Raw genomic sequence first — 21,666 nt, forward strand, 5'->3', positions numbered from 1 at the left:
GGCAGATTCAAGCGGCCGCACGCCGAGCAGTCAGGGGCTTGGTCCAGGCGTCACGGTCCTCACGTTACTGCCTTTCCCGTGGTGTGTTTCCGTCGTCGGTGGATAAACGTCTGCGACTCTGTATTCGGTCTCTCTCTATACCCGGCATTTCCAGGTGGGACATGATATCAGACCCACATCATACTCTCCTTTGCTTGGAGTTGCCGTCCACTACAACTACACTCAAGATAGAACATAGGTAGCACTTGGGGTTACCATCCATCAAGGAAAGGTCTGGAAACTTGTAACCATCTATACAATTTGATATCAAGTCTACGTCGTACGATCACTACGATCCATCCAAATATACCTTTTCACATCCTACTTCCTCGCTACCAAGCTCAGGCAGCTCTCCAGCACATCCACCGCAAAATCAACCTCCTCCTTCCCCACGTTCAAGCTCGGCACCAGTCTGACGGCATCCTTCCCCGCAGTCAGCACCAGTAAGCCTCTCTCGCGAGCAAGCCCGACCACCTTCCCCGCATCCTCCCCGTTCTTGAATCCCAAGCCTAGGATGAGTCCTCGTCCCCGGACGGAAGGCTCCAGAAGGTCTGGGAACCACCCGGACAGACGTTCAAGGCGCGAGAGCAGGTAAGTCGAAATGTCGGTGATATGCGACACGAACGGCCGGGCGGAGACGCGAGAAAGGACGTGATGGCCTAACGCACAGGCCAGCGGTGATCCACCAAATGTCGTTCCGTGTGTTCCTGTGCATTTGAGATTATAATGAAGCCAGTGATGCATCGAGTTAGTAGACGCGCTAGTTCTAGCACAGCTTGATCAGACACGTACCGGGCGTCATTGTCTGCGCAACACTATCCCTCATCAGCACTGCACCTATGGGGTACCCGCCCGCAAGTGGTTTGGCCATCGTAACAATGTCCGGGTGACAATCCACCGGGAACGTCGAATGCGCCCATAAACTGCCAGTCCTATACAGTCCGCACTAACGATCCGTGTCAGCACCGCACTCAAAGCACGAGACGGAGATGAGATAACTCGTATCACACAGATTCGAGCAAGTCGCGCCGAAGACACCGCCAACTCACCTGTACCTCATCAAAAATCAGCGTCGCGCCGACCTCATCGCACCTCTTCCTCAACTCCCTTAGCCACTCCTGCCGCGCCGCATTCACCCCGCCCTCTCCTTGAATCGGCTCCACGATCACCGCACACACATCCTCGTCAACCACCATCCCCACCTCGTCCACGTCGTTCACGCGCCCAACCTTCACGCCCGGGATCAGCGGGCGGAACGGCGCCTGGTACTTGCTGTTCGGCGTCACGCTCAGCGCGCCCATCGTGCGCCCGTGGAACGCGTTCTGGAAGCACACGATGCGCGTCTTCGTCTCCGCCTGCGCGGGGAAGCGCTCCTTCGCAAGCTTGCGCGCGATCTTCAGCGCGCCCTCGTTCGCCTCCGTCCCCGAGTTGCTGAAGAACACCTTCGCGGACGCGGGCGGCGCGGCGGTGTCGGCCGAGAGCTCGCCCGGGCCGCATTCTTGGTTGGACGTGCCGGAGGGGGGCGCGAGCGACCCTGTGGGCCAGCCGAGTCCGCCTTCGCGTCGCGTGAGCTCGACGAGGAGCTCCGCGAGTCGAGGGGCCCAAGGGTTGTGGTATACGTTTGAGGAGTGCAGGAGTTTGGGTGCTTGCGTCCTGAGAACCTGCAGCGTCGCTCAGCTCAACTGTTAGGCTAACAAGACTTCGTATTTCTGTCTCCCAGCATGGCATGCGACCCCCAGCGGCTACCTTACACACCCACTTGGCCTGCGCACGTCACGCAGGGAGGAAAAACGGAGAAGGGGTATGATTGAAAAGTGCAGATACATACCTCGGCCATGCCCTCGTCTCCATGCCCCAACGCATTCACAGCGATCCCCGCACAGAAATCCAGGTACTTCCTCCCCTCGAGATCCCACACCCAGCTCCCCTCCCCGTGGCTCATCACGAACGGGGGCCTAGCATAGACAGGCAGTAGATACCTCTCTCCGAGCGCCAGGAGCTCCTTGGTCTCATCGCACGCCGTTTCTAATGAAGGCGTATGCGTCGCCTCGAGGTAGGACGTGTTCGGAGAACGATTGGACGAGGATGCGGGCGTCGATGAGAGAGAGCGGATGGAAGTTAGAGTCCTACGAGTCTGGTATGCTGTGAAGGAGTTAGGACGTGAGCTGATGGGAAGCTTAAGCTGCTATACTCACTGCTCGGTTTTACGCCACTGGCGTTGCATCGCAAGCTACCCAGTGCCACGGGCTTTTGTGAGAATATCGTAGGTAGCCGTCCGAATCGTGCAGTAGCTAGGCTGTTCCGTATCATGTCTGAGATATCCAACAAAGGCCTAGCAGCAGAGTGAGAGGCGAGAGGATTTGAAAGCACTAGGACAGGGAAGAGGGGGATCACTGAATGGGACGCTTCTTATTAGCTGTGAGTTATATAGAGTACATGAAAAGCAGAGCAGCGTCGACCACAGCTGGATGCTCTGTAGCAATTTTGACTCAAAACCACTGCTTTTGGGTGATGTTCATTCATAGCAAGTCATTTTAGCGCCTGCGATTTAGCCGGCGGCAGCTATTCCAGTCATCAAACCCAGGCAATACCTTCAGGTATCAATTCATACAATTACATAGCACGGCAAATGCACAGGAGCACTGAGCACTGAGCTCGTAGATACAATCTTTTGGAAGAAGGTTACCGGAAGACAATCTCATGCATCTCACTCCCGGCTGCTCGACCTGGAACTGACGGACATGGAAGAACCAGACGAAGCAGAACGAGACCGACCACGACGCGGAGGTGAGGGAGAGCGCATCTCCCGGTCGCTGTCATCCTTATTCCTCGGAGGAGACCTCGACTCGAACCTCCGGCGCTGGCGAGGTGGAGGCGACCTCGACGGGGTCCGGCTGGGTGACGGTCGCCGATCACGCCGGGGAGGAGAGCGACGGGGCGGAGACCTCCTGCGTGGGGGAGGAGACCGTGAATCGTCGCGAGGAGACGGTGATCTCCTGCGCATATGTGGAGGTGGTGACCTATAGCGATCTCGGGGAGGCGGCGACACTGAAACGTCTCGCCCCCGACCACGGGCGCCGCGAGGTGGATGGGGAGAGGGTGACCTGGAGTAACCACGAGAGGGAGGAACGGGAGAGCCGGACCGGCGATATCTTGCGGCCGGGGGAGGAGGTCCGTCACGTTCAGGGGAACGAGAATCGTACCGTCGGCGGGGAGGAGGGCGAGGAGGAGAACGCGGAGAACGCGAGCGGGAGGGAGAGCGGGAAGCGGATCGGGACATGGATCGTCCTCGTCGTCCATAACCACGGTCACGGGGAGGTGGGGGAGGCATAGCCCGGCGAGGAGGACTCCTGCTTCGTCTGTCCCGATAATCCTTTCCTCTTCCGCCATCTCTGTCCCTGTATGGCGGTGGAGGTGGAGGCATGGTCGCCCTTCTCTTCTCGTTTTCCTCTCTTTCTTTCCTGAGCCTATCTTCCTCCCGTCTCCTCAATCGATCCCTCTCTTTCTTCTCAGCCTCCCATTTCTCCTTCTGCGCCTGGTACCTAGCTCTCTCTTCTTCCCTCTTTCTCTCTCTTTCTTCCCTCTCAGCCAGCCGCTTCATCTTCAGCTCCTCTTGCTTCTCCCGGTCAAAGGCTTCTCCTTCGGTGTAATCTGGTCTTGTGCCCAAGGCACGCGCCATTTTGTTCAGTTCTTCCTTTTTGGCAGCGGCAATGCCATGAGTGTCCGAGGACTTCAGGCTTTTAGCGGTGGGTGCGAGAGACGAGAGGTTGGCAAGGAGCTTCTCCCTCAATGCATTAACTTGCTCTTCAATCTGAGCTTCTTCCAATCTACAGAAGAGTGTTCAATAGGGACGTCATCTTCAAAATAACCAATCCGGACGCACCCTTGGTCCTCCAACTCAAGCTGTAGTTCCAAGCATTTCACTTCCACCTTTCTCTTCCGCTCGTGTTCCAAAATCTCCTGGTCAGGCTCACGGTGTTTCGGGGGCGCTACATCCCAAGCGCCAGCGCGTTCGGCCGCGGTCTCATGTGAGCGGAGGTACGACAAGTTACGTTGAACGTAACCATTTGTACCACTGGACAGGCAGGTCAGTACATAGCTCTATCGAATGCTGGTTTTTGTACGCACCTGCCACGGGGTGTAGTGAGACCGATGCCGTTGTACATGGCGGTTGTATTATTGAAGGAATGTGAACGGCGTCCCAAGGTTGTGGTCGGATTTCTCCGGGCGGAGTTCGAAGCTGTGAGACGCCACACCTTCAAGCGCCACACAGCTGAACCTGAGTATCGTCTTGCTCTTGCGCGCTGAGGGACGCAATATAGCACAGGATTGGATGATGCAGGTAACGTGCTAAAATAGGATGGTACTCTTGATCTAATGAGATGTTTTGCATGTGGTGTGTCGTGACACGTTCAATTCGAAGAGTCTCCCAGCCGAGCTGTGGCTGCATGTACTTAGACATGTCGAGCCTTTAGACTTGGTCAATGTCTGCATGGTAGGAAGAGAGTCTTGGAGAAGCTATCGTCTCATTTCTACTTTGCAGACATGTCGGGATTTTTATGACCTGACCAAGGGACATCTGGGTTCATTGCGAGCATTAAAGAATGCCATGGCCAAGTCTGAAATCCCGGTGCCGCTCGCACTACTGGATGTCCCCAACATGACGGCGAACAAGTTGAAGAGACTTGCTGTGTCAGCCTCAGGGACACTCAATTTTTGGAGTGCCCTCAGATCCACAATTGCATCGGTTACAACCGTAGACGGCAACGTCGACGACGGTTCCAATGCCGAACGCATGGTCCTCCTGCCAGGAGGTGCTTTCGTCCTGATGATTGGCAATGACGGATCGCCTACACTGTTCAGAGTAGATTCGGCGGCCCCACCGCGCGGTGGTGATTCACCTTTCGGACGCGGTCCGTCAGACGGCCGTCCTCGTCAAGAGCCCAGACCAATCAAACACCACGTCTTCCATGCACCTGATGGCCGACTTCAGATTCTGGTCGGTCGCGATTATGAGTAAGATAAACTCCCTTGCTTCCGCTTATTTATCCACCGCTGATTTCCTTCATGCCATAGCGTTTCTGTTTACAATATCGACCTTCAGGATGTCTCCTTGCGACATGTAGTAACCTTCAGTTCTGGTGGAGCGCGAATTGCGTATGCGACAGCTAACGGGGATATCCTCGTCCTTGCTGTCCACGAGGGCGGCGATTCACATCCTCCACTCCGACTTCAGATACGTCTCATTCCTCCGCATCCTCAGAGCGGCACCGTCACGCCCATAGGTTGCAATGCGCCGTTTCCTTTTGCAAGTATACTCCAATTCCCCTACCTGCGTTCGCTGACTATGACCTTCCTAGCTGAGAGGCTCCGTCATCAGGGTCGTCGATAGGAATCACCTATTGGCAGTGACGTCAATCACTGCTTGGCTATGGGTGATCCCTCCCCTCCGGGAGGACTGCGATACGGAGACCGTATCAGACTGGGTCGGCGGACGGTTTATCGAGAACCTTTTCATAGATCGCATTCATACCAAATTCCAACACCAGATAAGTCCAGTGGCCTGGTCCGAGCCGCCGGGACCTGACGGACCCAAGACACACCCTGTATATGTTTTCAATGGCCGTATGCTGCATACGTTCGATCCTTCTTTGGCCCCCGACACCGTGGCCTGGGCGGTCCGAAGATTTGCTCTGCCAGGCACCGAAGCGGACGGGGCACGACCATTGGTGTCGGCGGCGGCGCTAGGCCGTCGAGTGCTGCTGTGGATAGATCCTAGGGCACCGCTCGAAGCAGACGACGAAATCACTATAGACGTTGCCGCCCTGCCCGATCATTCGCATAAGGACGAAACACTGCCAGAGCACTGGCACGCCCTGAACATTGTCGGGCTTCTGCGAAGCAGTCCCCTGCGAGTTCCTGTGCGCCCCGGAGATCGTGTATTGGATCTGACCTTTGACGAGTGGACGGGTAGGATTTGTCTGTTCCTGGAGAATCCCTTGAGCGGAAGGCGCGCTCTGGTTGTCGACGTCGCATGAAATGGCGCCTTCGCCCTTACAAGTGCTCTGACCGTCATTATCAACGAAGTCATTCATCTCAGTCACATCCAAGGATGTAATTATCAATATCTCAGAGCCATAGTAATCCCGCGCTGGCATATACGTACACTGCAGCATACAAAATTCAAGTAGATGCCTAGAGAAAAGTTACGAAGCTGCTAAGATAAATCATTATCAGAAGAACACGAAGATGTCCGAGGGCATAAGAAGAGTAAGAGATCTACGGTTATAACAATGATAACATAAGTATGCGACCATACGCCACCGAAAGTAGGACTCACTACGGACCAGCGTAAGAGTCAGAAGCATGTGTAGTGGAGACTATGCGAGAGTCAGCGGTGTAGACGGCGCAGACACCCAGACGTCGGTGGTATTCTCCGACGGCGCGACGCTATGAGCGTCGTCATATACGCCCGACCGCGGAGTCGCCACCTTAGGTGGGGTCTGTCCAGGTATCTGGAGGTGCTGGGTCGCACTTGTCGCGTCTGCAGCTTCGAAGTAATCCTTCTTGTCTTCGCCTTTCGGTGTTGTCTCCGGCTCCTGGCCCTGTGCAGGTGACAACGACGGAGAAGGGGTGATCTCCTTCGCCTCATGCTGGGGCGTCGAACCATCCGATTCCGCAACTGTCTCCTCCTTCTCCTTCCCCTTGTCCCCGTCCATCGGCTGGTACAAATGCTCCTCAGTCGCTGAATCGGCCGTCACATCATCCGCAACAGACGTGCCGGCCCTGGCACTGGACTCCGGCGTCTCTCCCTCCTCCACCTCATCGTCCACATCCTCATCAATCGTCTCTTCCTCCCCATCGTTCTCCCCGCTGACCAACGCTCCGGTCCGCACACTATACGAGGTCCTGAAGCTTCTGTCGCGCAACATAGACCCAGGACCAGTCCCGACGCGTGCACTCCACTCGCTGGCCTCGCTCTCCCAGCTGCCCCTCCTGGAGCTTCGCGGCCTCAGTGCGCGCACGCTGGCATCGACGTCGCGGTCCAGGTCGTCACCCACGAAGTGGCTGAAGCTGTCCACGGTGCCGACTTCGAAACGGGAGACCGAGTCTTCGCCGGCCCCGATCGTCGAGCCCGTACGACCTGCCGCAACGAGGGCATTGACGCCGATACGAGCATTGGGCATACCGAAGGCGGACGACGCAAGGGTTAACACTGATGCATCGTCCTGGGGAGGCGATGACGGTCGCGGGTTATCACGCGGATGGTGGGTCGTATGTAGCGGAGCTTGTATCGACACGGGCATCGTATTACTTCTTGACATGGCTGCCAAATTAGCAGCATTGAGCAAGCTTGAAGGGGTCGATGGCGATTGCCCGCCATTCAGCGGCATAACTGAGAACGTGACCGACCCGCCACCAGTTGTGCCAGCGGACGATGCTCGGCGATGTGGCGCAATTCGTGCATGTTGAGAGATGGGGGTGGGCGGCTGTGCGATATGGGCCATACCATTCGTCGTTAGATCAACGCTTAAGAGAGTAGTAGGCTTGGTACTTGCAGCCATGCTCCTGAACGTGCGTGGGTCGGACAGGTATGACGAGGACGACCGGGACGGAGAGGGCGAGGGTGGGCCACTGGGAGGGATGGGGCGGACCGAGGCGTCTTCGTCCGCCTCGACGGGGCTTGAAGGGGACCACAGCGAGTTCCCCGCGATGGACGAGCGGCGCGTCGACCGCTCATCCTCGTCGTCGCTCTCGGCACGGGGCACGCGGAAGTCCTCGTCTCCGTTCAGGGAGATGGTGTTCAGCCTCGTGGCGTCCCCCCTGTACTCGTACCGCGTGCCCGTGCTATTCCTATTTGTAGGCAGGGAGGGCGTCGATGGGATCCGCTTCAAGCTGCCGTCTCTGGCCGCGCCGCCACGTCCCTTCCCGTCCCTCCTGTGCCCGGTGTCCGATGTTGTCCTGGGCCGACCGGCCCATTTCTTCTGCAGCCAGCTGATAATGGGTTTGCTAGAGCGGCGGTATGCCTTCTTTGCGCGTGACGGCTGCTGCTGCTGCGGGGGTTGTTTGGATAGGCTCGGCGGGTACTTCTGAGCAGGAGCCTCTTTCTTGGGAGGCTTTGGTCCTTCCTGTGACGGCTGCCGCTGCTTCTCTTTCTCCTTCTCCTTCTGTTTTTGTGTAGACGCTGAGTTGGCGGCGCCGTCAGGGGTGTTCGCCTTGTTTATGGCCGGGGCGAGTGGTACAGGCATGATGTCGGGGGACGCTGAGAGTGGCTCGCTGGGCAGATATGCGGTGGGGGTGTTGCAGCAGTACGGGGTATATAAAGCAGGATGAAGGCGAGGACAGTGACGACCCGAACAAGGGTATCGATCACTCTTCCCACGTGGCTACCTCAATGAAACGACGGTGGCGTCAAGGTGAGCACTCGTGAGTCGTTGGCAGTAGCAGACAATGTTGCGCTCTGTGGATTGAACAAGGAATTGCTCCGGATTTTTGAAACAAGACCGACGTCGAGAAGTCACCCCGTTCTGCGTGATTCACCACCACATGACACATTGACAGCAGGCATGGAGGCCCCTCAACTATCCGAAACACCATCTGCACCCATTTCTGCGCGAAGTGTCGCCTCTGACACAGCACCAATGTATATCGCACGGCCGATATAGATTCACATCAGTATCCAATACCTTGATCGTCAATAACCTGGTTACACCATGTGCATTATACTTTCCATAACAGACAGCTGATCACATCATATCTTCTTCAAGACGGCCTCCACAACCTCCGAAGTCTTCCCCTTCCCGCCCAAATCAGGCGTAAGAACTGTCCCCTCCCTGATCACCTCGTCCACTGCCCTGTCTATCCTGTCGGCGCCCTTGACGTATCCGAGGAACCGCAGCATCAGCGCAGCCGACCGGATGGACGCCAGCGGATTCGCGATGTCGAGGCCGAGGATGTCGGGAGCCGAGCCGTGCACACTTCGACAGATCGCACACAGTTAGCCGAGATGACAGGTGAGTGGGGGGAACATAGAAGACTCACGGCTCGCCCATGATGAATTTGTCTCCTGCGTTGACGGATGGCACGAGTCCTAGCGAGCCTACGAGAGCGGCGGCCGCGTCTGACAGGATATCGCCATACAGGTTGGGCGCGACCATAACATCGTATATCCTATGAGAAACTGGATTAGCTTATACTTGTCAACAAAGTCTGTACATGAACATACTGAGGTTCACGGAACAACCTGACAAGACCTATTTATCAGTAACGTCTATGGTGCGGGGATGAAATCAGATATACCGGTATACAGCGCTGTCAACTATCTGCTCCGCCACCTGGACATCATTGTACTTCCCATTGACCTCAGGCAGAGTGGGCACTTCACGAACGGTCTCCCTGAAGAGACCATCTGTCACTGAGAGGACATTGGATTTGTGGATAACTGTAAGATGCTACATTCGAGAGTGTCAGTCTTCACCCAAAAGCGTATCATGCGGGGTAAGCACCTTGCGAGGGCGACCGAGTGCGATGTCAAAGGCCATCTGACCTATCCGTCTTGACGCCCGCTCGGTAATGAGCCTCGTAGCCCTGGCTTCCTTGCCATTTTCTGTGTGCTTGAGCTCCTCTTGCTTGACATACTGCGAGAGACACATCCGCACCCTTCAGAGGGCTGGTGAACTAACGGATGGTTGACGTTTACTCACGAGACATTCGGTGTTCTCCCGCACGACTACGAGATCGACGTCAGGCTTCTCGTTAGGATCTGCTGCGACCTTTCCTAGTGAGGTCCGCTGAGCTTGGCACGGGTATTCCGTGCACCAATTAGACTCACAGACGTGACCGGCCTAACGTTAGCGTAGAGATCCAGTCTTTTGCGGAGGCCGACGATGGGGGACGAGTACCCAACTACCCTCCGAGTTGGAGAGCTGGTAATGGAGGTCAGCTTGTGGAAGGGTCGCAAGGAACACGCGTGAAGATATACCTAACAGCACCGAAGATGGCGCAATCACATTCTTCCTCGAGAACCCTATTGGAGTGACGTAGAAAGTCCTAAGCAACCATAGATGGAATACCTGAGCCACAATCCACGTACCGAACAGTCTCCTCGGGCAAAGCAACTCCAGTCCGGGTGAAGCACTCGAACCCAGCATCAAGGTCTACGAAGTCGGGCTTGGGGATGTCTGAGCCCAGGGCTACAATGGCTGCCTTTGCAGCCTAAAGATAATAATTCAGCACATGCACAGAAATGGGGCGGATTAACCAGGAACGCACAGGAATCACTTCGACGCCGATCCCGTCTCCGGGGATCAGCCCAATTTTCAGTGACTGCCGCGTTGGGCTGGCCGACGTCGCTAACGCTCTTGACGGCGGCGCTCGCAGCGACCTCAGAGGTAATCGCTGCATCATTTTGTCCCAAATACCCGACGAAGAATGGCGACTGGAGACGAAGGATTTGGAAATTTCAGACGATAGAGGTCGGCCGACGCGTGCCGATGCGCGACTTTGGCACACGTGATCCGGACGCGCTGTCGCGTTGATTGATTGAACGCGCTCGCGTCACGTATAACAGGCCTGTCACAGTATTTTGTTCCGTGTCTCCTTCCCTCACGACTCGCGTTTCTCATTGACATTAGCAAGCCCCATCTATCTTAACATGCTACCCAGCCCAGATTCTTCACCCCGACGTGCTCTCGGCAACCGCACCAATGCCTCTCCGGACCCATCTCCGACCTACACACCGCTAAAGCCGTCAAGGACGCTAGCGTCGATATTCTGTCTGCCGACGCCTGCTCCAGAACGCGATAGACGAAAGAGACCGTGTCCAGAGGGGGATGAAAATGCAAGGAAACGAACAAAGGTGGAAGTGAAAGTCGAAGAAGATGACGAGTGGGAAGTCGAGACGGACGTGGACAGCGATGTTGATATGGATGATGAAACACCTGCTCGGTATCGACGGCTGACTAGAAGTGTGTTTGGAATTGCAAGGGAGCGAGCCATGGGTGACACACGGTGTCCATCAAGCAGACATACCAGTGCGTCGCGGTACTGTTGACGAGGTATCTCATCAGCTAATATCCGGAGCAGTCAGCACACGACCCGTCCTACAGTCCTTTGTGTCTTCGCATAAATCGGATACGTACAAATGCTTGTCCATTCTCCCTGAATGTGACCTTACCCCTCCTTACGCGTGTCAATACTCGCACGGTGAGTAAGTCTCACCTCCACTCCCCCTCCGCCACTCAATACCTGCTTTCAGCGGCGAAACGAGGTGGCGCCCCACATCTTGCCGTAGCAACCGAACAAGGTACAGTATACATCTTCGACACATCTAAACGGCAAGACTGGGAATACGAGCCCCAGCGCGCCACCCTCCAGCCGCACCACAACGGCGTCTTCGCTCTGAGTTGGTCCCCAAGCGACACCCTGCTCGCAACCTCCGCAGGAGACCACGTCACGCGCATCAGCGACGTGGCCACCTGCAAAACACTTTATACACTCCAAAAACACTCCGGGACAGTCAAATGCAACGCCTGGGACCCCCGGCAAGAGCAGGTGCTGAGCACAGGCGGGCGGGACGGAAGGATATGTATTTGGGATCTGCGTATCTCAGCGAGGACGAAGCAAAAGATATATTTACCGGGGGAAAGTGGGTCCTTCCTGAAACCGGTCATGGAGATTATGACCGCCCATGGAGGCTCGAGTCTGAAGGAGACCGGGAAGAGGAAGGGCAAGAGCTCAGCCCAGCAGTCAGGCGTGAGGAGCGTCACCAACATACTTTACCCAGAGGTGGACCCCTACGGGTTCGTCAGCAGTGGGTCGTTTGATGGGTGCGTACACATTACAAGTATAACGCAACAAACCTGACTCTTGCTGGGGCTCGTTGCAGGATTCTCCGCCACTGGGATATGCGCTGCCTATCGTCCAAAAAAGGGTACGAAATCTGCGGGACTTTCGACTCACCCTCCGACCCCACAACCTTCACGTCCTCGCGTCCCCGGGGGATCGTCTCCCTCACGGCCGGGAGCGGGCCCACCGCCGGGCTCATCTTCGCGCTGGGCATCGACTCGAAGATCCACACCTACACCCTGCCCTCGCTCGCGCCGCTCTCGTGCGGGGCGGGGCGCACGAAGAAGGGCTGGGCATACGAGCACCCCAGTATGCGGACGAACGACTTCTACGTCGGGGCGAGCGCGAGCCCGTGCGGGCGGTGGGTCGCATGTGGGGGCACCAGTACCGACGGGCACGCGTTCCTGTTTGACGTGTCCGGGGCTGCTCGGCATGCGGATGCTAGAGAGAGCGGGCCCGGGCCAGATGCGGCTGGCGTAGAACTGAGAGGCGCGCAGACTGGGAGTGTCGGTGCGCTAGACTGGGCTGCAGATGCGACGCTAGCAACTTGTGCGGATGACGGCACGGTCAGGGTGTGGAGGCCGGATGCCGAGGTCTGGAGGAATTGCGTGGATGATCCGGAGGAGGGGAAGTGGGACTGGAGTTGGGCCCAGCGATAGCGAAGCCCGTGATTCAACAAGGGAAGTTATAATCTGGATAATGCAATGTAATTAGATACCTGAACGCCATATACCTGTACTCAAAATAGACATTGATTGAACTTTCGTGGACGATGAAGCACGCCTGAGATGATCCAAGTCAACCACTTGAGAACTAACCAAACGTGACAATTACAGATTATGTAGCGGTATAGATAACAGCGTGAATGCAGGTCCAGGTGACGTGTGTAATATGCAAGATGAGGGGGTGCCGGCCTAAGAGGAGGGGAGGTTTCATGACGTGGGATCTTCTACTTTTTCTGTATTGCATTGACCAACCTGTGTTACAGGGAGATGAGTGACCGCTGCAATTATGCAAAGAGAATATTGCATACCAGTCCAATCCCTCCTCAAGACCCTCTCCTTTCGTCGCACAACTACCCCTCACACTCCATGCCCGTCCCTTCTCCTGACCCGCAAGCCCGAGCTGCTCACTAATCTCCTCCGGCTTCATCGCGCCTGGTACGTCCTGCTTGTTGCAGAATACGAGCAGCGGCACGCCGTTCAGCTCTTCTTCCGAGAGCATGGTGAGAAGCTCCGAGCGGGACGTGGGTATCCGTGCATGGTCGGAAGAGTCAATCACGTATATGATGGCAGATGTGTTGGGGAAGTAACAGCGCCAGTATGGACTGGGGTTGAGATCGTGGTAAGGAACAGGGTGGCGGAACCAGGTGCGGTATCAGAGATGGAAAGACGTACCGAATGGAGGACTGCCCGCCCAGATCCCATACTTGGAATTTGATGTTTTTATACTGCGGACATCGTCAGACGTCTACAATGAATCTGCATGCGTATAGGCATACTGTGACTGTCTCGACGTTGAATCCGATCGCTGCCCTCGAGTCAGATGACGCGTTTCAGCATATGAAAGCGCAACGTACTTGGTATCGTCGATACAACTTCACCGATCTGCGTTTCCTGTGTTAAACTTGCGAAATACCCGATAGTTTCATACTCACCTGTAACCTGTACAGAATTGTTGTCTGCAATAGCCCCAGTCAGTCCGGACGGTAATACCCCGCAATCCCGGCTTCGTACCTTGCCAGCCGAATCCAGACCGAGCATTAGTATCCGTACATCCTGCCCCTTACTCCAGCCTACTAGCGAGGATATTGATTGGAATAGCGTCGATATTGATAGGCCCATGGTGTCGTGTGCGAGTGAAAGCGAGGATGCTCAGCGACCTGACATTGCACTCTACTAAATAGGACTGGCAATGCGTGCTGGTCGATCCGGCCGTTGCCGTACTAGCCTTCGCGGGCCGATCTATTTATTGCGCGCGTATAACTCTGCTGCATACGAGACCCGTTACGGCTGGGCTACTCAGGGCATGGCTGTCGATATTGCCGAAGGGACCGCTGGGAAATCCGACAAAGCATCGAAGAAGGCGCGCAAGGAGAGCAAGACTCCCGAGGAGCTGAAGCGGAAGGAGAAGAAGGCGGGGAAGAAAAGGCGAGCGCAAGAGGCAGAGGGTGAAGCGGAGAAAGAGGACAGGAAAAAGGAGAAGAAAAGACGAAAGCTAGAGGAAGGTCTGTCTGTCTGCGATGGCGGTAGAGAGGAGACGAAAACGAAGAGACGAAAGCATGAAGATGTACCGGAGCCAGCAGAGAAAGGAGATTCTGCCACGGACGCGGTAGCCGTCTCTCAAACGGAGACTAACGTCAAGAAGAGGAAGCATAAGAAGAAGGTTGCTGATGATGAGCTACAAGAAATGAATGACGGGTCTAGTATGGACAATGACGAAAACGAGCCGAAGAGTTCAAAGAAATCTAAGACAAAAAGCAAGTCCACCGAGGACGACGTGGAGCCCCCGGCAGAGAAGAAGAAGAAACGCAAGAAGTCCGATAAGGAAGTTACAATAGATGAAGACAAGGCCTCGAAACCAAAGGCGAAGAAGCGCAAGCGGTTGAAGGACAGTCCCAGTTATCCTGACCCTTCAGAAGACAAGACTCTGACCGAGCAAGCTTGCAAAGGTGAGTGCTTTTGTGGGCATTAAAATCCAAAGTATGCGGGCTAATTTCCCTTGAGCCTTGACCTATGCATGGTCCCAGTTTCATGAAGCAGAGACATGGAAATTCAATAAGGCTCGGCAGAACTGGCTCATCCGAAATGTGTGGTCTGAGGAATCGGTGAGTCGTGAGGCAACCACTGCCAGACCTGATAGCTGCATCTCTTCCGATATAGATACCAGATGCATATCTTCCTCTGGTAACGAAATACTTATCGAAAGTGCAAGGGGGTGTTCGCGAGGTAAGCGTTCACGCCGTCAATAGCTGGATACCGAAGCCCACTTTCCTGTGCTTTATCCTGTCTAGAACCTGCTGAAGCTTTGTCAAGAGAAGCTGGCATCCGACCCCGCAGCCGACACACAGCAGCCAACAGCCGAGAAACCTCCACTGAAGTCCATCCTGAAAACAAGTAAAACGGACGAAAGCGGGCAAACTGCAGCTGTTGAGCATGTCAACCCTCTGCCAACCAATAACGAAACTAGGCGTGTCAGAGCGCAGGCGATCCTACAGGCTCTGATGCCGCAGAGTTCGGACGCAGAGGAGACTTCATGATGGAGTTGCAAAGTGCAGCATTAGTGGTTCGTACGGGTATTCTCTCTACATCCAGAGCTGCGCCAGGATTGTGTAGGTAGCTGATTGACCGGCGACGATGTATGACGCGCGTATGTCATACGTTCTTTCGTTGTTGTGATCGAGCCCAAGGAATCGACCATAATCGCGAAAGAATTGATGATGGGACGCTACGGCCATTTAAGCGAAACTTCTATGGCAGACATGAGTCTCAAGGCAAGGCAAGGATACGATGGGGTGATTCTGATACGAATGGATTTCATCGATAATACAGGGTGCCTGCGCCTAGACACCGACTCTCCATCGCTTCCTTGGGTAGATGTGAGCTTCCCAGTTTACTATATGACCCAATAGCTCTCCGTCCTCCTGCCCTGTGGTATCTTCCGTAGCCAGGAGCAGGTTCTTCAGGGACTCTTGTACCAACCCCGCATTCTTCAGTTTCTTCTCGAGCGAAGATGGAGCAGCCTTCTTGGGCGGAGAGGGCTGGCCATATCCGCAGTTAGTTTCAGGGATGGCTTCAAGGGGATGACGGCTTACGGGTGTTCTCAGGTATGTATGTTTGGGTGGTAGAGGAGGCATGTTCTCGTAGGGAAGCGTGCGGAGTGTGGCCGGGACGAGCAGTACAGGGTTGGTCTCATCATCGGATGGTAACAGTTCGGGCGATGGCGACCGAGGGGGTGCAGGTTCCAGAGCGATTGGTTCATAACCTTCCTCTCCCTCTAAATGGGCGATCGATAAATCAAAGTTTTATTTTGACGTTTGAGAACGTACGGGATTTCCGCTTCTTGGTCTTCCTGGCTATCTGCCTCAGCTTAGCGATCTCCAGGCCGCATTCCTCTTGTGCGAGTAACAAGTCTTTAGCAATGGGTTTCGCCCTGTTGGCCAGGTTTGCGTATTCATGCGCCTGTTCATATATACGAGAGACAACTGGAGCAGCCGGCAGTCCGTATCAGCAGTTCCGGTTGTGGCGATGCCATCTTGGAACGTACAAGCAACCACCTCTGCCTCGAGTCTTTGCAAAGCAATGGATTCTGCCGCATCAAAGCCAGCGCTCTTCAGTTGGGTGGATATAAGCCTCTGAGTCGCCTGGGATGCTACTTTCGGCGAGATTGAACTCAAGTCTGGTGGAGACAAAGGGTCCGGTTGGGGCGACGACTTGAATTTGGACGGCGAACTTGGTGCGAACTGTGGTGTGTACTGTGAATATACGCCATACTGTCCCTGCGCGCTCGGCTGGTATTGCGGAGGCTGATACTGGGCCGGGGTGTACTGATACGCTTGTGAGGGATAGTGGCCGTAGGATTGCGAATAGTCGGCGGTGCTGTAGGACATTGTGGCCGCGCAGCGCAGGAAGGTTCCAGGACGCGCGTGGACTTGAACGGAGTTAGAGTCGGACGAGTGCTATTTATAGATGCCTCTCTCATGATGACTGGCTTATCTTCCCCAGCTGCAGCGACTCTCTTCGTTTCTCTCAACGGACTTGTAACTCTACTCTAATATTTATCTTGTGCTATAACGAATGTCTACGACAATGGCTGCGGAAACTGTCCAAGAAAGACCCGCTGTTCCCGTCCGCACGGAGACCTCGAGACGAAACCGGCCACAGGTCGTCGGCCCAGAATCCGGACCAGAGCCCCCTTTCCCAATTCAACTAGAGGGCGCTGTACAGCATGGATTTGGGAGAGGTGGAAAGGATCTAGGTTGTCCTACCGGTCAGCTCTCTTCGTATCCGTTTCTGTAGCCGGCTCACGATGCATCAATAGCCAACCTCCCAGATGAAGCCCTACCAGCCATGAGTGAAGTCACCCAGACGGGCGTGTACTATGGCTATGCTCGTGTATACCCTCCCAAAGATGCGGATAAGGAATTGAAGGAGGAGGATGTGAAGGTGCTGCCCATGGTCATGAGCTTGGGGTGGAATCCGTTCTATAAGAACGAGCGATTAACAGCGGTGCGTGCTCATCCGATTCTGTCTCTAATCTTGCTGCTGATCCTTCGTTGCAGGAGGTGCATATCATGCATGATTTCGCCTCGGATTTCTACGGGTATTACTTGAAGGCGCTGGTCCTTGGCTATATCCGACCGGAATTAGATTATATTTCTAGAGGTACGTTCGTCACCACTCGCTACACGCATGAAGGGTCATGCGTTCGCTATCCTGCACAGAGGCACTTATAGAAGACATTGAGACTGACAAGAAGGTTGCATTGAACTCACTATCGCGCCCCGCGTATGAGAAGTTCCAAGCAGATCCTTTCTTCCAATCGTAGTGCACAGAGCCAGGATAGACATAAATTAAGACATACAGATTCAGGACGGCTTGCGATCCGGTGGCTTGATATCTTGGACTGCTAAGTGCTCCAGAGACTTAACCTCGGATGACGAGACTTTGCGTTATTCGAAGGAATGGGCGTGTTCGGCCTATCCTTCAGTTTCTTCTTTCCGTATGTAAGATGAAGAACAGCCCTTGAGTTCACTTCCTTCCCTTGCAGAGCGCGCAGCGCCTTCTCTGCAGTCTCTATAGTCTTGAAAATGATCAATCCGTGCAAAAGCTCGTCATCCTTCTTCGCTGAAGTCATTTGGTCAGCATAGTCCCAGCTGTAATGAATTCCTCGCGCGTACCTGCGATTACGTTGTTGATGTAAGGCCAGTATTTGTTCAGGGCTTTGTGCAACTCCGCACGAGTAGCGGGCATAGGTTTAAAGTATAGTCCACGGCTTGGCTTCAAGCGCTTGATCCATGGGCTGTATTGCAAGGCCATTTCCGACAAGCCGACTATTAGTGGATTTTTCTTGAAATAATTGACGGCCGCTGTGGTGGGCTGTTGTGTCTCAAACTCTACACGAGCAGAGCAGAGGGTGTCTGTCATGACTGTGGGGTCGCGTTGAGATTGAGCTGGAGGTTGTCTTCCAGAGGGGGGTGGGGAGCACATACCTACGTCGAGCGACAAGACCTCTCCGAAGGCGCTGAACTGCCTTTGCAGCTGTTCAGCAATCTCCTCGGGAGGAAGATCTGTCTGACCTTCGACAATGAGAGTGTTTGAACGCTTGTCGGCCTTCTTGACATCTTTCTGAATGACAGAGCTATTGTCTACAGATCCCCGTTGTCGAGCTGCACGTCCGGAAGACGCTATGGCTTCGCTGGACTGTGATGTACCCGATGATTGGCCCACTTCAAGTTTAGCTTCAGTGTCCGCAGGACTCGAATTGGTATCCGACAAGGAGGGCGTAGTAGCCAAGGAACTCGACGCCCGGTGAATATTTGATTTTGAGACGGGGCGACATCCCTTTAGGCTGGAGCTATATGGTCTGCAGGATGCTGCCGCAAGCCTTGCCTGTTTGGACAAAGCACCCTTGAGCATTCTGTTTCAAGATGTGGCTGGATGTGTGAGGGGTAGCACCAGGTACATGTACTATCGCTGCAGGGGTCGCTCTTCAGATATTTCAACCTTCGGCGCACTCTACGATGGCGAGAGCGAATGCAGAAATACGCCTTCGGTATGGCAGAGTGTACTCGCGTGTGACGTAGAATCACATGAGCGTTACGGGATGCGTTGAACCAATATTACGCGTCGGCAATCAAACCCGCCTTAGACGCGTCGTCCCCTGTCGGCGCCTGCGGTGACGTTCGCAAGACCAATTCGAGGCATCACGCGTTGTTCCCGTGGATGGCCTTGCATGCGTTCTTCAACTTCTTCCAGCGCGGCCCGACTGCAATATTTAGCGGTTTCGCCGACGTTATAAATGACTGGGCGAGCACTGAGTTCTCGTCGCTCGTGGCGTCCTTGAGCAGGTCCGATATGAAGGTCCTGTTGCAGCTCGTGTCCGTGTTCGGCGCGCTCGGTGCAGTTGTCCAGGCGCAATGCCCGGATTACACGACCTATGCACAGGTGAGTACTTAGCTGTGGAGGCGGCTTGCGTAGATGCTGATTGTGAGTAGAGTCCTCAAGGGAACCCATCAAGCGGCCCTCTGGCACTGCCGTATATGAGGCCTGAGCCGGCTTGCAGGACGTTCAACAGTAGTGCTGTTGAGGCGAGTGTAACGTCAACAAGATATACCGGAGGATTCACGCCCGTATAGCAAGTGATAGCGAACATGACGACGCGCTTGAAGGACCCTGACATTGCTCGTCTGTTCGAAAACACGTTCCCTAACACGCTCGGTACGTTCAAGCCAGCGGGATACACTGCGTCTGCTCAGTGAGACTCTGAAGATACGACTGTCAGGTATTATAACGAAGTAAGTCACCCGATGAACGAGTAAGGGCATAAGCATAACAGCACATCAGACAGAAAATCTGGCCTTCATCATCACAGGGGTACGTGAATGCACGTTACAGAGATAGGGTTGGCCTGACGTATGCAACACCAGGATATCACGTAGGCCCGGTTTCGCAATGGACAAGCAGACCGTGGCTCTTAACATTTCTTGCACAGGGCGCAATGGCTGCGTGACACCGCCAATCAGGTATCTCGCAGTATCCATAATGACTTCTCCGATCGGCCTAACTTCTGTAGTTTGCTCACTATCACACACTTCTGTCCATAGACAAGGACCTCGCTTCGCTTGTCAAGGCTGTCATCAACAATGAAGCGAGATACGTCTCGCAATATCCCTACTGCGGTGCTTTCCAGCCTCCACCGGAAAGCAGATTAAGCCCTACAGTAAATGACTGGGCGCTCGACGTCACAGTCAATCCGTAAGTAAAGTCGTTCACACTCGCGAGGAGAGTTTCGATGTGATTTGGGCCTGCACACATGACAGTCCGGTGGATAATCAAACCGTTTTCGAGTGCAAGGTCAGACACAATGTTGCCTGCGAGGTTATTGGTTTACAACTATCTCGTATCTCAGTACGAGCTTGATTCATTGTGCGGATTCATCAAACTGTCAAGGTCCTACTATCAAGCCACAGGCGACGACTCTATGATGAACGATAACTGTAAGAACTCCTCAGGCCGACGGGGACTATCCTAACCTTTGTGGACGTAGGGTATGCAGCTATCGACCGAATATTCCGAGTCATCAACGAACAGTCTCAGCCCTCCTTCGATGAGAACTTCAACTGGATCTCGTACTACAACTGGACCGGTGGGAACGGTGCTCTGTCTCCTGCAGTCGACAACGGCGGCAACGGCGAGCCGAAGGGCTACACTGGCTTGGTGGGCACTCATCACAGGCCCTCCGATGATCTCAGCGTGTTTGGTCAGTGTTCGCGGTTTGCTTCGTGAGAGAGGGCTGAAAGGACGCAGCCTTTCTGACTCCTGCGAATGCGATGCTGAGCGTCGAGCTGAATCATTTGGCTGAGATACTCGATGCGGCGGGCCAAGGTCAGAATATCAGCACTCAGGCGAAGAAATGGAGCAAAACTATCAGCGACGCCATATGGAACACTACTGTCAGTCCTCTTTTTCCTTTCGCTGGAAGGTGTTGTTCATTGACTATGCCGCTAGTTGTACAATAACATATTCGCCTACGAGACAAATGGTAAGACGCGGACCGGGCCTCAAGGAGAGCAAGCTTGACTGACAGAACGCTCCTTAGGCCTGGGTTCGCGATATGTGATGGATGATGCGAATGTTCCAGTGTGTCCTCTCACCGCGCTCTTCATTCCATCTCGTACCTGACTGCTGCTATAGTCGCTGCTGGCATTGCCCTACCTCGGCTTTCTGAACAAGACAGATCCTGCCTACGTAGCCACCCGCAAGGTGCTCTTGTCGAGGAACAATCCCTACTACGCAGCAGGGCAGACCTTCAGCGGCATCGGGTATGTGTATGCTCTCGGTTCGACACAATTCACGGTCCTCTGACCACGCTTGTGCAGTGGTCCTCATGTCGACCCGTGGCACCCATGGTAAGTGTGAATCGCTGGAAACACGGCACTATTAGTATTCAACAGAGAATCGCCACCAGGCCCATGTCGCAGGTGTCAGCCATCTTCGGCACGGACGACGACGCGGAAATTACGAAGTCGCTGTATCTCATTGCGAACGTTAGTTGATTTCTGCACTGCTCTCGAGCGATGAGTTTCATGATTGTATTGACTTGCCCGCGGATGCTTGTATAGAACACACACGGCCTCGGTCTGATCCACGAGTCGCAGTCGATCTATAATTCCTCTGATTATACGCGACCGTGGTTCGCGTGGGCGAACAGCTATTTCGCCGAGATGCTGTTGGACCTTGCACAGCGCAAGCCGTACCTCATCTTCAAGGACAACGTATCGTATACTCCTGGCCAGTAAGCGTAGGACTATGATTATCTGACTCAACTCGGATGGAATACGTTCATCCTTCGCGCTGGCATGTACATGTCGCGAGGGGTACTAATCTTCACTGGCAGAATTATAACATAAGGGTTCGCTCCAGCGTATATATCCCTACTTTTCGTTATACCAATCTATTGCCTTGATGCGCAGCTGCCAAGCCACAAAGTTGTTGATGCAGTCAACGTTCGTGCATAAATAAAGAGGAGGTAACGTAACGTGAGCGCGAGGGCTTCCCT

The 21,666-nt window shown here is 54.5% G+C and overlaps 12 protein-coding genes across 12 annotated transcripts; 5 read left to right on the plus strand and 7 right to left on the minus strand.

Annotated features, from left to right (window-relative positions):
* Positions 1 to 215: 215 nt before the first annotated feature.
* Positions 216 to 2,538, minus strand: GLOTRDRAFT_55702 (acetylornithine aminotransferase). Its single transcript, XM_007863713.1, has 5 exons — positions 2,235 to 2,538; positions 1,868 to 2,181; positions 1,089 to 1,700; positions 832 to 985; positions 216 to 746 (listed from the first exon to the last, which is right to left on the minus strand). Exons 1-5 carry the CDS (start codon positions 2,347 to 2,349, stop codon positions 361 to 363), a joined length of 1,581 nt encoding a protein of 526 aa, XP_007861904.1. The 5' UTR covers positions 2,350 to 2,538; the 3' UTR covers positions 216 to 360.
* A 69-nt stretch (positions 2,539 to 2,607) lies between these two features.
* On the minus strand, positions 2,608 to 4,205 carry GLOTRDRAFT_55705 (uncharacterized protein; the record flags this gene model as incomplete). Its single annotated transcript, XM_007863714.1, has 3 exons — positions 2,608 to 3,866; positions 3,923 to 4,114; positions 4,168 to 4,205. 3 exons carry the CDS (start codon positions 4,203 to 4,205, stop codon positions 2,747 to 2,749), a joined length of 1,350 nt encoding a protein of 449 aa, XP_007861905.1. The 3' UTR covers positions 2,608 to 2,746.
* Positions 4,206 to 4,648: 443 nt separating this feature from the next.
* On the plus strand, positions 4,649 to 5,059 carry GLOTRDRAFT_91129 (uncharacterized protein; the record flags this gene model as incomplete). Its single annotated transcript, XM_007864330.1, has 1 exon — positions 4,649 to 5,059. One exon carries the CDS (start codon positions 4,649 to 4,651, stop codon positions 5,057 to 5,059), a length of 411 nt encoding a protein of 136 aa, XP_007862521.1.
* A 1,106-nt stretch (positions 5,060 to 6,165) lies between these two features.
* Positions 6,166 to 8,356, minus strand: GLOTRDRAFT_136415 (uncharacterized protein). Its single transcript, XM_007864331.1, has one exon. It carries the CDS (start codon positions 8,286 to 8,288, stop codon positions 6,420 to 6,422), a length of 1,869 nt encoding a protein of 622 aa, XP_007862522.1. The 5' UTR covers positions 8,289 to 8,356; the 3' UTR covers positions 6,166 to 6,419.
* A 286-nt stretch (positions 8,357 to 8,642) lies between these two features.
* GLOTRDRAFT_109763 (Isocitrate/isopropylmalate dehydrogenase) lies at positions 8,643 to 10,475 on the minus strand. Its single transcript, XM_007864332.1, has 10 exons — positions 10,312 to 10,475; positions 10,133 to 10,254; positions 10,022 to 10,066; positions 9,872 to 9,965; positions 9,744 to 9,812; positions 9,546 to 9,677; positions 9,340 to 9,491; positions 9,266 to 9,283; positions 9,082 to 9,210; positions 8,643 to 9,017 (listed from the first exon to the last, which is right to left on the minus strand). Exons 1-10 carry the CDS (start codon positions 10,444 to 10,446, stop codon positions 8,792 to 8,794), a joined length of 1,122 nt encoding a protein of 373 aa, XP_007862523.1. The 5' UTR covers positions 10,447 to 10,475; the 3' UTR covers positions 8,643 to 8,791.
* A 287-nt stretch (positions 10,476 to 10,762) lies between these two features.
* Positions 10,763 to 12,545, plus strand: GLOTRDRAFT_119625 (WD40 repeat-like protein; the record flags this gene model as incomplete). Its single annotated transcript, XM_007864333.1, is given in 5 exon segments — positions 10,763 to 11,006; positions 11,026 to 11,072; positions 11,148 to 11,244; positions 11,297 to 11,867; positions 11,927 to 12,545. 5 exon segments carry the CDS (start codon positions 10,964 to 10,966, stop codon positions 12,543 to 12,545), a joined length of 1,377 nt encoding a protein of 458 aa, XP_007862524.1. The 5' UTR covers positions 10,763 to 10,963.
* Positions 12,546 to 12,681: 136 nt separating this feature from the next.
* Positions 12,682 to 13,766, minus strand: GLOTRDRAFT_119626 (ARF/SAR protein). The gene is made up of 7 exons (XM_007864334.1): positions 13,623 to 13,766; positions 13,544 to 13,567; positions 13,466 to 13,493; positions 13,388 to 13,416; positions 13,284 to 13,336; positions 12,920 to 13,213; positions 12,682 to 12,863 (listed from the first exon to the last, which is right to left on the minus strand). Exons 1-7 carry the CDS (start codon positions 13,728 to 13,730, stop codon positions 12,836 to 12,838), a joined length of 564 nt encoding a protein of 187 aa, XP_007862525.1. The 5' UTR covers positions 13,731 to 13,766; the 3' UTR covers positions 12,682 to 12,835.
* Positions 13,767 to 13,914: 148 nt separating this feature from the next.
* On the plus strand, positions 13,915 to 15,239 carry GLOTRDRAFT_119627 (uncharacterized protein; the record flags this gene model as incomplete). Its single annotated transcript, XM_007864335.1, has 4 exons — positions 13,915 to 14,557; positions 14,613 to 14,713; positions 14,769 to 14,834; positions 14,900 to 15,239. 4 exons carry the CDS (start codon positions 13,915 to 13,917, stop codon positions 15,143 to 15,145), a joined length of 1,056 nt encoding a protein of 351 aa, XP_007862526.1. The 3' UTR covers positions 15,146 to 15,239.
* Positions 15,240 to 15,398: 159 nt separating this feature from the next.
* On the minus strand, positions 15,399 to 16,495 carry GLOTRDRAFT_119628 (uncharacterized protein; the record flags this gene model as incomplete). Its single annotated transcript, XM_007864336.1, has 4 exons — positions 15,399 to 15,646; positions 15,701 to 15,882; positions 15,935 to 16,090; positions 16,153 to 16,495. The coding sequence occupies 4 exons, from the start codon at positions 16,493 to 16,495 to the stop codon at positions 15,449 to 15,451; spliced, it is 879 nt and encodes a 292-aa protein (XP_007862527.1). The 3' UTR covers positions 15,399 to 15,448.
* A 119-nt stretch (positions 16,496 to 16,614) lies between these two features.
* On the plus strand, positions 16,615 to 17,881 carry GLOTRDRAFT_109765 (riboflavin kinase). The gene is made up of 5 exons (XM_007864337.1): positions 16,615 to 16,875; positions 16,927 to 17,114; positions 17,168 to 17,270; positions 17,330 to 17,732; positions 17,786 to 17,881. Exons 1-4 carry the CDS (start codon positions 16,683 to 16,685, stop codon positions 17,431 to 17,433), a joined length of 588 nt encoding a protein of 195 aa, XP_007862528.1. The 5' UTR covers positions 16,615 to 16,682; the 3' UTR covers positions 17,434 to 17,732; positions 17,786 to 17,881.
* GLOTRDRAFT_119630 (uncharacterized protein) lies at positions 17,739 to 18,565 on the minus strand (the record flags this gene model as incomplete). Its single annotated transcript, XM_007864338.1, has 2 exons — positions 18,098 to 18,565; positions 17,739 to 18,001 (listed from the first exon to the last, which is right to left on the minus strand). Exons 1-2 carry the CDS (start codon positions 18,522 to 18,524, stop codon positions 17,739 to 17,741), a joined length of 690 nt encoding a protein of 229 aa, XP_007862529.1. The 5' UTR covers positions 18,525 to 18,565.
* Positions 18,566 to 18,914: 349 nt separating this feature from the next.
* Positions 18,915 to 21,589, plus strand: GLOTRDRAFT_114240 (uncharacterized protein). Its single transcript, XM_007864339.1, has 18 exons — positions 18,915 to 19,052; positions 19,103 to 19,195; positions 19,244 to 19,329; positions 19,381 to 19,402; positions 19,452 to 19,481; positions 19,535 to 19,542; positions 19,600 to 19,630; positions 19,681 to 19,862; positions 19,928 to 19,961; positions 20,017 to 20,104; positions 20,155 to 20,367; positions 20,415 to 20,560; positions 20,616 to 20,649; positions 20,707 to 20,747; positions 20,802 to 20,929; positions 20,987 to 21,016; positions 21,076 to 21,154; positions 21,230 to 21,589. The coding sequence occupies exons 1-18, from the start codon at positions 18,963 to 18,965 to the stop codon at positions 21,404 to 21,406; spliced, it is 1,512 nt and encodes a 503-aa protein (XP_007862530.1). The 5' UTR covers positions 18,915 to 18,962; the 3' UTR covers positions 21,407 to 21,589.
* The last annotated feature ends 77 nt before the right edge of the window (positions 21,590 to 21,666 follow it).

The sequence above is a fragment of the Gloeophyllum trabeum genome (genome assembly GCF_000344685.1).
Source record: "Gloeophyllum trabeum ATCC 11539 unplaced genomic scaffold GLOTRscaffold_00002, whole genome shotgun sequence".
Taxonomy (NCBI): domain Eukaryota; kingdom Fungi; phylum Basidiomycota; class Agaricomycetes; order Gloeophyllales; family Gloeophyllaceae; genus Gloeophyllum; species Gloeophyllum trabeum.

Bases quoted from the DNA above. Each gene is read 5' to 3' on its own strand.
- GLOTRDRAFT_114240 (XM_007864339.1), top strand. From the start codon at position 18,963: ATGAAGGTCCTGTTGCAGCTCGTGTCCGTGTTCGGCGCGCTCGGTGCA. The intron at 19,403-19,451 runs GTAAGTCACCCG...ACAGCACATCAG, and splicing joins CTGTCAGGTATTATAACGAA to ACAGAAAATCTGGCCTTCAT. The intron at 20,748-20,801 runs GTGTGTCCTCTC...CTGCTGCTATAG, and splicing joins TGGATGATGCGAATGTTCCA to TCGCTGCTGGCATTGCCCTA.
- GLOTRDRAFT_119626 (XM_007864334.1), bottom strand. From the start codon at position 13,730: ATGGGCCTATCAATATCGACGCTATTCCAATCAATATCCTCGCTAGTA. The intron at 13,568-13,622 runs GTACGAAGCCGG...GGGCTATTGCAG, and splicing joins GTCTGGATTCGGCTGGCAAG to ACAACAATTCTGTACAGGTT. The intron at 13,494-13,543 runs GTGAGTATGAAA...CAGGAAACGCAG, and splicing joins CAATTCTGTACAGGTTACAG to ATCGGTGAAGTTGTATCGAC.
- GLOTRDRAFT_109763 (XM_007864332.1), bottom strand. From the start codon at position 10,446: ATGATGCAGCGATTACCTCTGAGGTCGCTGCGAGCGCCGCCGTCAAGA. The intron at 10,067-10,132 runs GTACGTGGATTG...TCACTCCAATAG, and splicing joins TTGCCCGAGGAGACTGTTCG to GGTTCTCGAGGAAGAATGTG. The intron at 9,966-10,021 runs GTATATCTTCAC...CTCCATTACCAG, and splicing joins GCCATCTTCGGTGCTGTTAG to CTCTCCAACTCGGAGGGTAG.
- GLOTRDRAFT_55702 (XM_007863713.1), bottom strand. From the start codon at position 2,349: ATGATACGGAACAGCCTAGCTACTGCACGATTCGGACGGCTACCTACG. The intron at 986-1,088 runs GTGAGTTGGCGG...ACGGATCGTTAG, and splicing joins TGATTTTTGATGAGGTACAG to TGCGGACTGTATAGGACTGG. The intron at 747-831 runs GTACGTGTCTGA...TCAAATGCACAG, and splicing joins TGCGCAGACAATGACGCCCG to GAACACACGGAACGACATTT.
- GLOTRDRAFT_109765 (XM_007864337.1), top strand. From the start codon at position 16,683: ATGTCTACGACAATGGCTGCGGAAACTGTCCAAGAAAGACCCGCTGTT. The intron at 16,876-16,926 runs GTCAGCTCTCTT...ATGCATCAATAG, and splicing joins GGATCTAGGTTGTCCTACCG to CCAACCTCCCAGATGAAGCC. The intron at 17,115-17,167 runs GTGCGTGCTCAT...CCTTCGTTGCAG, and splicing joins AGAACGAGCGATTAACAGCG to GAGGTGCATATCATGCATGA.
- GLOTRDRAFT_136415 (XM_007864331.1), bottom strand. From the start codon at position 8,288: ATGCCTGTACCACTCGCCCCGGCCATAAACAAGGCGAACACCCCTGAC.